The following is an 11,857-nucleotide window of genomic DNA, read 5'->3' as shown; positions in this document are numbered from 1 at the left end:
GTTTTATTAACAATTACAAAAAAAACCCCAAAACAAGCCAAACTGAAAAGCTGGAAGTACCTAACAGGTAAATGCACAAATTTAAACTACAAAAATGTAACGGATTGGCAATTCAGCCTTCTAAACTTTGTTTTTAAATGCCTGCCTGAGGAAATGGATTTCTTAACATGCAGAGAATGAAAAATTTCCTTTAATTAAACATACTTTGTGCAGTAGCAATGAGCTACGAATTTCAGAACCTGGATTTCTGGTGTTTATTTTCTATCTACTAGTTTAGTGATGGTAGCACATGAGCAAGAAGATGAAAAAGCACTGTTCAAAGGTAAGACAAAAGTACTTAGTGGTGTACTTTAGGGTGGACTTAAGTCCAATTTCAACATTTTTCTACCTGTGAATCTTGTAATTACCAGATGACTAATAAAATAAATGCATACGTAGCCACTAAAATTATCAGAAATAGCTTACTGCTTTGCAGGTCACTGTGGAAAGAGACTTGTTTGAAAGCAGTATTTCTCCAAAGTTCTGGAGCACACTTGACTTTGTTTAAATTTACAGTTACAGTAAATTCTTAGATTATAGAAGGGCTTCTCTGGTAGCGTTTTTAAGGGGCATAAATTAGTGTCTGCAGTAATACTGTCAAAGACAAATTGATGTAATTAAAATGCTACCAGCTACTGTTGTCTGTACTAAAAACATGCTAGTCCATGGCTAGCACCACTGCTGTTTTCATTGGGTTCACATCAATGTTCTAAGATCACAAAGATTCACAGTGGTCACTGGAAGTGTAAATTCCATTGGTGATACCTTGTTGCTTTTCACATGTTGCTTCAGGCCTTATTCCTGAAAAATAGCAGTTGAATGCATGAAAGGGAAGTGACAAATATCTGTACAAAATGGTACTGGCATCTGGCACCCAAAGGAATTTTTAGATCCCAGAAGTCTCTGATGGTGAATTTTATTTGATCTTAGTATCATATTGCTTGCTTATGTAGCATGTGTCTGTGTACATCCTCGATCCTGTACATGGTAAAATGCAGTATTTTTAAGAAGCTTCAAATGCTCATAACACAGTAGAGTAATCAGGCTTTATGTGATCACATGGTGCAAAGCCTTGTGAGGAAATCTGTGGTCCTTAAAAAAAGGCATAGCTCTCAGGTGGTGATGGCTTTTTACTTAAATCTGTCAGGTATTACCGGACATTCATGACTTTAAAATCATCTTTACATTAGGTTTTTATTTTCTCAAGACTGGCATGTTTTTAAATAGTTAAAAAAAAAAAAGGAATACAAATTATACCATAAGACTTAAAGTTGTTGAAAAAAAAAAAAAAAGACAAGCCATTCCCCTTGTCATCCTCCGCTTAGAAGGTATCTTCTAAATAAGCAGGCTTGGGTGCTTTATTTGTGTGATTTTTTTTTTTTTTTCTTCCAAAATGAAAGCAAAACAGCAACTGTCAGTTAATAATAAAATGAATAATATAATTACATAATTGACTTGCTTTCATGGAACACTTGCTACAAGCATTAGTGAACTGCAGTGGAATAGTACACATCCAAATGCCTGAAATATTAATGATTTTGCCTGGCTATTGGTGCCCGTATTATGACACTTAATAATCCTGAATGTAGTTGGTTCATTTTAACAAAAGATGCCATTTTATTGATCCAATAAATACAACATACTCCTCTTTAAAAAATTAGATAGTGCCTATATCTTGCTGTATGTATTTTCAGTATTCAGGGAGGAAGAAACAACTTGCTGATTTTGGACAATTTGCCTTATATTGTAGCTACTGATAAAGCAGGTATTTTCAGTGGTCATATTCCTGCAAGAGCACCGCTGGCTGCTCAGAGAAACTGAATTATTGCCCTTTTCTGTGATGCCTCTAGAAGTGAGGGATGAAACCACTGTGCCTTCCAGTGGGCTGGGATTCCCTGTGTGGGTCTTTCCAGATGGATTTCTTGGCAACTGGCAAGATGAGATTATTCTCAACAAAATTGTTCATGCTTAGCCCCCATTCAATTTTTGTAAATTTGAGTTTTTATAGTCTGGTAAATGTGGGTGCTGTAAGATCTTAAGACTATATGTATTTATTTTAGAAGACAAATTATAAAAATCGAAGGTTTTGTGGTTGTAGAGATGAATTCCATACAATTTAAATTTTACCTAATGTTTATCTTGTCTGCGAAGTGCCTCCTAACTCGGAGGGATGAGCTTCTCCTCCCTGACCTCACTGGAGAGCCAGTTTTTAATATATCTTTGGACTCATTTCCTCTAACTACCGATTATTTTAGCTGAGTGGGTTAAGGTAATTGGGTGAAGCATTTTCATGAGCACCAGAGGCCTGAATTGCTACCAGGAGAAAAGCAGGTGTTGGGGAAGCAAGATGTAAAAAAAAAAAAAAAAAAGGGGTAAAAGAACAGAAGTTAACCAACAAAATTAAGTCGTAGACAAAAAAGCTGAAACAGTAGTCTTAGCGGTGCCGGTGCCGTCACTAAACTGCCAGAACCGTGTCTTTGCGAGGCAGGTTTTCAAAGCCGAGCTCTGTTGTGCTGCTGTATCCTCACGGTGGCAGAAGCACCGGGCGGCACTTTATCGCCTCGGCTGGAACTACTGACGGCCTGAGTTGTAAAATAACGACTGTCTGAGCGATTCTGGTCGTACCGACGTGCTACACCCACTGCTAAGAAATGGTATTTGCACAAATTCGAAGGAAGGGGGTGACCGCGGGGTGCGTCACCTGCGGCTCAGCCGAGCTCAGCCCCCGCGGCCGGGGCGGAGGGCGGGCGGGCCGCGGCTGCGCCGTGAGCGTCGCGCCCGGCTGCAGTTGCCGCCATGTTGCGCCGCTTTGCCGCTGCGGGCAGGTGAGAGCCGCGCCGCGCCGCGCCGGGGGCAGCGCGGGGCTGGGCAGAGCCCCGCGCCGGGAGGCGGCGGCCGCACCGCCCTCGCCCGGGCCGGCGCCGACCCGGGGACGGGAGGGCAGGAACGGGGGAGGAGGCGGCGGGAGGGTCGTCTTCTCGCCCCTCGGTGTCTGCCCCCCGCCATTTCGCGCGCAGGGAGGTCGCGCTGCTTCCGGCTGCCTCCCCGGGTCGGCCCCGGCCCGCGCGGGGGCTGCTGGTGGTCGTCCTTGAGCGCTCCCAGGTTCTGCCCGCGCCCTCCGCCGAGGGGCTCTGGTCGCCTGACACGGTGCTGCCAGACCCTCTCGTCTTTGCTGGCCGGGGTCGCCACACTCGGCCTCTCTTCAGGGTCCCGGGGGCGTTGCTCGCTGTGTGTCCCTGGCTTATGCCAAGGTCACCAGCGATACGGCGGCGGGCCTCAGAGGTGACCGTCCTGCCGGCCCGGCGATTCTCCTCTCGTCGTGGCCCTTGTCATGTCGCGTGACAAGCACGAGGTGTTAAAATGGGGAAGGATGACACAACCTGCGTGGTGTCTGTGCCGGGCATCGCGGCCGTGACGCCCCGTATCATTTTCAAGTACCCGCTGTGGGGACAGGGAAACATGTCCGCGTAAATGCTGGAGAGATTCAGTCCTGGGAACCCGGTGACTGCAGGTTTTTTAGGCTTTTTATTTCCCAGTATAGGGACCTTTTGGATAGCGAGGGAAGGACACTTCGGCAATTGTCTCTGCTTCTATTTTTAATCAATAAAGATTAGGTGAAGCTTTGAATGTCATTCAGGTTACTACTGGCTTTTCATTGCTGTCCCTGTTTTTCCCTCACCTGCATGCTTGGGAGGGTGCACGAGTCTTTGCAGTGGCCTGGGGGCTCGGTTTGAGAAGCAGCAACATCACGCTGCAAAGCCCTGTATTTGTGACCTTTGTGTGAATTCATCTTTGCAGTCAAGCTGCAAAGTATGCTTGCTTTGAGCTCTTGAGAAATGGAAATTGGATTTCTTTGGCTAGGATATCACCCCAGGTACTTAAAGCAGCTGATCATAACATTAGTGGTTTCAGTCTATTTCACTGGCAAAGCCCAAGTTTTACTGAGTAAGACTACTTCCTTCTGGTTTTCTTTTTTTTTCCTCTCAGAAGCAGTGCTAAGTTGGTAGCACCCTTTGGGTGCTTGGTGTCTAGGCAGAAGCACACTCTTCCTGACTTGCCATATGACTATGCTGCTCTGGAACCTCATATTAATGCAGAGATCATGCAGCTGCACCACAGCAAGCATCATGCTACCTATGTGAACAACCTGAACGTTGCCGAGGAGAAATACAAAGAGGCACTGGCAAAAGGTTTGTATATCCACAGTCAACAGGTGAGATGGAAGCTTATTGGCATAGATGATACAGGAGAACTACAAAAGGAAAAAAAAAAAAGAGGGAAATGTTTTCTTACAAAAGTTTTGGATTATGCCACTGCAGTATTGTTAGGAGAAAATCTTTCATTGTAGCTTCAGTGGTGCTGATAATTGGAAATCAAATGTGAGTAAAAAGCATGAATTCCATTCTCTATAGTGCTGTAAAACTAGAGGAAGATAATTATTGATTGTTGTGGATCTAGTCCATATTGCATTAGTAACTTGAACCAAACAAAGACTTGAGTCAGTAGGAAATGGCAGTCATTTTGCTGAACAAGTACTTTGCAGTAAAAGGTTAATAGCAAAGTCAGATAAAGTGAAATTTGTGGGCCTTGATAGTTTTCACATCAGATGCTCTGCTTACTCTTGGTACGTAATCTCGGTTGCCTACAAGTGGAGGTAAAACAAACGTGCAGTTAATGTATACAGCAAGCAGTGGAGAGACTGGAATTTGGGTGCCAGCTATGTCACTGGGTCAGATTTAGGGGTCATGTAGGTCACAAGCCCATGTGAGACACTAAAATATGCAGCAAGTGATCATGGAATTTTTGGTTACAATCTCAAAACTGGAGATATGCTTCCTTCTGCGAAACTTTGCAGTTGTAGCAGAGCTACCCTAAAGCACAAGATGCATTTTTTCTAAATTTTGAGTATTTCAGTTGAACTGATGAAAGTGTGTGAAATAATGTGTATATCTTTTTAAGAAGGTGAAATATTTTCTGGGTTGCTGTTGTGTTGATCTTCTTAAAAGGTATCAGTTTACCTCAGATAAATTATTACTGTATAGACTCAGTTTCCTCTGCTTGCCAGGTAGCTTCACAGTGGAATTTATCTGCTTGGGCTTGGGTAAAAGTGAGAATTGCCAAAATCTGAGTAAACCTGAACCATGTATCCCTTGACAATTAATTGCCAGTGTATTCGAATAGAGAATGGGGATTTTCAAGTACCTAAGTAAGCCTAAAAATAACTTGTACAGTCTGAATTAATGAACTGATGAGATTCGATTAAGAGTCAGATGATCAAGACTGACTGCTGCCTTGCCCTGCCAGTGGCAGATCCAGGAAAGGTGTATTCTGGAGATGTAATTAGTGCAAACACAACTGGGGAGGGAACCTGAACTGTAAGAAAGCAGTGTGTCTGCTGCTGCTGTTACTGATGCTGTTTAATGACCAAGGCTTCAGCCACTATTGGAGGCAGAATTTCTGGTTATCAGAAGCATTTGCAGCGTTGTGGATCCTTTGAGTTATTTTTAAAAAATCATATCTTTTGATAGCATCTCATCACTTGCTGTTGGAATGTTTTACGTAGAGGTAGAGATTAATTTTTCCTTAAGGATTCTGCAGAGATTATTTTCCTAACGGATTATGTATTGGTTGTGGTCGTGCACACCAAAGCAGACAAAGAGTTACTTGGGATATTCATGATTGTGCAGTTTCTTTGGTTGGTTTTTTCCCAACTGGTATCCCAGTATACTGTGTGCAGTATTTTGACTCTAACTAGAAAATGTTCTAAGACCAGGGCAAAGTCTGAACTGTCACCTCATTCTGTCGATATTGTTGTTATTTTTTCATACTTAAAACTGAGCACAGGCAAAAATCTTTCTCGGCTGTGTATCAGTGTTGGATTGTATAACATCGGATCAATATCTCTTTTCCAGACAGCAGAACCTTGTCAATGTCTTATGTTCAGCAACAGAAAGTAAAGTATTCTCTTCAGATTAACATGTTCTTCACCTATCTGTATCTGCATAGAAAACTCAAATAAAAGCCATCCTGTTGGCTTATGTTGTCAGTTCATTTGAAAATACGTGTGCACTTCTGTGACAGCGCAGGACTTTGTTTCAGCATCAACTGGTCCTGACTACTGGCCCATCAAAATGTGTCAGATTTGCTAATTGAAGGATATTAACTTGAAACTTACTTTCAGTGAAAACTTGTTCCTACCATAGTTTTCCCTGCTCTTCTTCGGCCATGATGTGACCTGTGATTGTACTCTTACATGACTTAGACTGAGAAACCGAGCTGACTGCTCTCGAGCACCTCTGAGCTTCTTGTCTTGGTTTACTGAATTGTCCATGGACTCTATACCAATAAATTCCAATAAACTTTTGCTGTAACTTAAGGGCAAGTTACCCCTTTTCAGTTGTTTGTGGGGTTTTTTTTTCCCCCAATGCAAAGTTCAGCAGCACAAATACTGTTTTACAAGGACAATGGTCAAATGGCATGTCTGGTTCCTAGTAGTCCTGAGGAGTGGGTTCTTCTAAAGGATGGTGGAATAAAGAGTGATGAACACATTAAAGACTTCTAAGTTATTTTTTAGTTTCTGGCTTGCTATATGTTGTATACTCTGGGTGAACTTGCAAGTGTCATTAAGCCATGCAAAATTCAGGGAAAATGTCCCGAAGATGCCATCTGGGTGGCTCTGAGAGACTTGTTATCCTTAACCTGATATCTAAATCCAGCAAATAATGTTTTTACAGACTGCATTGGATGCTTTGTTTCAGTGCTGTAGCCATCTGTGAAGGTTGTGAGGAAATGCTGAGAACATGGAATCCTGAATTAAAACCTTAGTAACAGATAGACTGCTGCTTTGAGTTGTGCTACTGGTCTGAGGCTTGTCTTCATGTCTGTGTTGTTGAGGTGACTTGGAAAATTTACCACTCAGTCCTGAGAGTGGAGGAAACAGCTGCCCCCACTGATTCCTTACTAAAGAATGTATTGCAGTGGTGGAAAAAGCCTTAAAAACCTTTGAAATGCTTCAATGCTTTTAAAAGCCAAAAAAATGATGACAACATTTGTATTGAAGTGGTGCAGCACTGTTCAGAGACACAAGGCACCAGTGAATTCTTCAAGGAATACAGCATTTTGTGGAGGGAGAGGAAGTACAGAGCTGTTCAATCTTGATTTCAGATGCAGGATTCTGTTGTGTAGTAAAATTATTTGGGTCACTTTTCTGAAAGTATCTCCCTCCAAAAAAACCCCAAGTGAAACAAAAGATAGGAAAGAGAACAACATTTTGTTTGTGTATGTGCTCACTGTACTTACTGACTTTTCTCAAGCACAAGCTGTTTGCCCTGTAAATTGTTTAAAGAAGTTTAAAAATTCTTAGTTTGCAAATCAATGAGCTAATGGGTGAGTAATACTCTTGCCTTGTAGTGATGATACTGAAGAATTTATAAGTGTTGTGTCGTCAAAAGAGTTCTGGCTGTGCTCATTGTTTCATTCTGCTGTAGAATGGCAGTAGGTCTTACGTATGTAGTATGGGCTGCCCAATAGTTGCAATATTGCAGATCACTTATTACAGCATAAGAAAAGGTCAAAGATAATAAATCTTTATTATAGTTTGTCTGTGACTGTCTAAAATACGGCTAACAGTACAAACCTTATGTTTTCTATTGATAAGTCATATGCTCGTAGAAAGATTTTGGAGATCAGTGGAAGCCTAATAGAAACTTCCTGCCTGTTGTGGTGGTGATAATGTTTTTATTTATGTATTTTTATCTTCTGCATCCTTAGGTGATGTTACAACTCAGGTGTCACTTCAGCCTGCACTGAAGTTCAATGGTGGGGGTCATATCAATCACACCATCTTCTGGACAAACCTTTCTCCTAATGGAGGGGGGGAGCCTAAAGGTTGGTCCGTGTTACAGTGGTTTATTGCATCAGTTCTAATTAATAGGTAGAATTGATGATCTTTTCTCACTTTGAAAAAGTCTAGAGAACCTGTATTTTTCAGAGTTAGTTCACCTTTCTATGTGACAGTTACCAAAATTCTGAGGTATTGAGGGGGTTTTGGATGTAAGCCAAGAGTATAAAAAGCTAGTCCCGTACCAAATATTTTAAATTTCTAGAGCTGATTATGTATACACTGCAAAATGCCTGGCTGTTGCTGTATATATCCTTTCCATCTTCATAAGAGAAAATAGTTGTACAAAGCTGTGCTAATTAAATTGCTGTGTGTATTCGGTTCACAGAAAGGGAAGAAATGTGCTGCAGACCCACCCAGCCTAGTGGCTGGAGTTTTGCTCCAGTTTGGATAGGGATAGTTTAGCAGTTAAAGCCTAAAGGAAAGAATCCCCTTGGGGAGGATAGAGTACTGATTGCCTACAAGTGACCTGCAATTAAAGGTAAAGGCCCTGTAGTACAGATCTCACAAAAGCAGTTGTGATAAACTTCAGAGGTTTTGATGGAGGTTTATATGGCTGTGGTCTTTTTGTGCTTTTTTTCTGTTAAAGGAGAGCTGATGGAAGCCATCAAGCGTGACTTTGGTTCCTTTGCAAACTTCAAGGAGAAGCTGACAGCTGTATCAGTCGGTGTTCAAGGATCAGGCTGGGGGTGGCTTGGCTATAACAAGGAGCAGGGGCGCCTACAGATAGCAGCTTGTGCAAATCAAGACCCTTTGCAAGGAACAACAGGTCAAGTTTCTTTCCTTCCCTTCTGGTTCTGTAGCTTTGATAGGCAAGTGTATGAGATCTGAAAAGTGGTTTATGGACAATGCTGAGAAGAAATTGATGGATAAATAGATCCGGAAAACCAAATGTCTCTTCTAGCAGAAGTGAAAACGCAGTTTTTAGAGCAGCATTTGTAAAGCAGGACTTAAAACTCTGAAGAGCAGTAGGATTAAGTGTCTTTCTAGTCCAAGGGAAAATAGATGGGCCATATTGTGAAAGTGCTTTTTAACTGGCCAATATTTTAGATTTAGCTTCCTTGGATTTTTGAGTAGCTGGAGTAACTTGCACATATCAAGCAAGATTAAATTAAGCCTCTTGCCTTCAGATTTTTTTTCCTCTGGCAGAGGAGCTGTTCACAGCACTGTCAGTGAAGGCCAGACAACAGGAGAGGGGAAGATGAACATAGTAACTCCTGTTCCAATGGCTGGGTTTAAAATGGAGCCTTACAATTGCTTCCTTTATATTGACAGAGTAATGAGTGTCAACCGAACTAGTCTAGGATGTGATTAAATGTTACAGTGGGCAAGCAGTACAGCACTGGCAATAATCTCTATCCAAGATATTCTTACTTCCTTAGAGAGACATGGAAGTGGTAATAGCAGGCTGGACATCCTTTACAGAGAGAAGAGGTCATGGCCAGTGAGAATCTGCCTGCAATGTCCATTCACCCAAATCATTTTGCAGATACCTTTAAAACATGTTCCACAGAATTCATAGAGAATGGCAAGGAATTTAATGTATTTTCAGCAGTTTGTGTATTGCCTATCAGTAGGGGGAAAAGAAATTATAGATTTAGTATAGGGACATAGAGCATAATGGGGGTAAGTTTCACCCTCCCTCCTGTGAAAATTTACCATTAAAAATTCAGTAACAAGGGTATTTTAGCACAAAAGCAAGGAGGTAATTAGGCACTTAATGAATAGCCTGTAATTAAAGTATTGGAAGCAAGCTGGCATAGCAAGAAACCTTTATAATGTAATTTTTCATGAAAGTGCTTGCATAACTGTGCGAAAGATACAAACCTTTCAAAAATTACTTCATCTGGTTTTGGTTATGTCTTCAGGGCAGTTCCAGAGTATTTATACATGTGTTTACCCGAATCAGCTCTTTGAGTTTATGCAGAGTGTGTGTGTGAGCACAGTTTTGTTAAATATTGCAATAAGGACCCGTGTGCTGCAGAGCTCTTTGTCTTCCTGCAGAGTAAGACTCAGAAACTGGGAACAGCTTGGGGATGCAACATAAAACTTTACATGTAAAGTGTGTTTTCATGCATTTAAAAAATTCATCCTCTTTTTTCACAGGTCTCATTCCTTTGCTAGGCATTGACGTATGGGAACACGCTTATTATCTTCAGTATAAAAATGTTCGACCTGATTATTTGAAAGCCATCTGGAATGTGATCAACTGGGAGAATGTATCTTCAAGATATGCAACTTGCAAAAAGTAGAGTGGAATTCTTGCACAGACTACTAAAATGTCACCAGTTCTACTCTGATACCACTCTTGCAGTAGTGCCTGTGGCTTACAAATGAATTGTTCTACTGCAGTAAGCACTTCACTCATCCAACAAAAGCATTTCATAATCAAGCAAAGGGTCTGCTTGTTTAATTCTGTGAGAGGTACTTACTTAAGAGTTCTGAAGCTTTAAACTGTTGTGCAACAAAGGGAGACACTTTAATCTGTTCATTGCATATAGAAACATAGGTCACCTTGCTGAAGCTTAATAAGGTAATGGATTTCCTTGTTGCACTAAAATACCTAAGTGGAAATATGTACTACTGTTGCTATAAACAAATAAAACTCAAAAGAAGAATCTTCTGTAACTGTCTGCAAGAGACTCATTTTTAGTAATATCTGGTCTAGTTACTTGATTTTAAAACAATTGGAAGAGAAAAATGCCTTTTGTAATTTGTTGTATTACAGGCTGCAGAGCTTTCATAAAGGTTGAAAAGATAAATGAAAGGGGAAATAGGTGTTGCTGTGCCTGTCTGAATTGACTGTCTTCAGTCATCCCTACCCCTTCCTGCATCTCTTAAGTGAGATCTTTGTGTACCACACTGACGCACGGGTGTTGGAAGCATTAGCTTGGGCAAGAGATTACAGTACTGGCTCAGGCAGATTGTTCATATAGGGGCCCAGTGACAGCATGTGACACTCATTTCATACTAGCTGTTCAGGTATGTCTTAGAACGTCCTTTAACTAAAGAGACTGATTCCATGGAGGAATCAAGTATGAGTTGTCTCTGCACAGCCGTGTTCCTGAAGCAGTAGTAGCAAATAAAACTTGATGCTTGAAGCAGGGATGAAGTAACCTGCATGGTGTAATAGAGCATGCCCATGGTCTTGAAAAAAATGGTTGGCATGTTGTACTTCCCACAGTGTCTGCTTGAAGGTGAAGGAAACTGGAGTTTTTTTCTGTTCCTTATTACATACGGTGAAGTACCACATAGCAGAGATTGAAAAACTGGTGGAGTGCTCCTCATAATGAGTGACTGCTGAGGCAGGGCTTTGTTAGCGAGTGCTGTAATGTGTATGCCAGACATCCTGGTACTGCACACTCCAAAGGAACAGGAGGTAAGTATGCCTGTAGACTGGTGCTCTGGCTTAAGCTGTTGAGGAAGCCTGAGTTGGCTCCAGGTGGTGAGGCTTTAAACTATGGAGAGCTCCTCAAGCATAGCCAGCGCTTGCTGAGGCTCTAAAGGCAGGAGTGTGAAACCCAGCACATGCTGGTAAGGCTCAGTTTCTGCTGTGCATCAGGTTAAGAAAAAGTTCAGCTCCTCCCCTGCTTCCAGTCAGCTGGTGAGTCAGTCCTGCTACCTTGTGTCCTGTGTCAGTCCGAATGTGGAAATCCTCGGCTGTAAACAAACGAGAATGTCTGGGATAGGAAGATGAGAGCTTACTAACTGTTGAAGGTAAATAGTAGGGACAGTGAAGCAGTGAAAATTATTTAATGCTTGTTCTGGTGGACAGCTGTAAAGGACAAAGGTTTCTTATGTGGTTCATTTGAAGTAAGGGCTTGGTTAAACTCTTAATTCCATACTGCTGTGAAATCTGGAGAAAGTGGTTCTTGTGGCACTATGAGCTGGAGTATGTGCCTGTAATTTAGCAAGTCT

The 11,857-nt window shown here is 41.8% G+C and overlaps 1 protein-coding gene across 1 annotated transcript; it reads left to right on the top strand.

Annotated features, from left to right (window-relative positions):
* Positions 1-2,772: 2,772 nt before the first annotated feature.
* On the top strand, positions 2,773-10,567 carry SOD2 (superoxide dismutase 2). Its single transcript, XM_039569598.1, has 5 exons — positions 2,773-2,864; positions 4,027-4,229; positions 7,810-7,926; positions 8,529-8,708; positions 10,046-10,567. Exons 1-5 carry the CDS (start codon positions 2,836-2,838, stop codon positions 10,189-10,191), a joined length of 675 nt encoding a protein of 224 aa, XP_039425532.1. The 5' UTR covers positions 2,773-2,835; the 3' UTR covers positions 10,192-10,567.
* Positions 10,568-11,857: the final 1,290 nt, after the last annotated feature.

The sequence above is a fragment of the Corvus cornix genome, chromosome 3 (genome assembly GCF_000738735.6).
Source record: "Corvus cornix cornix isolate S_Up_H32 chromosome 3, ASM73873v5, whole genome shotgun sequence".
NCBI lineage: Eukaryota > Metazoa > Chordata > Aves > Passeriformes > Corvidae > Corvus > Corvus cornix.
Note: the sequence above shows the minus strand (reverse complement) of the source record. Positions and strands in the feature narration are given on the sequence as shown.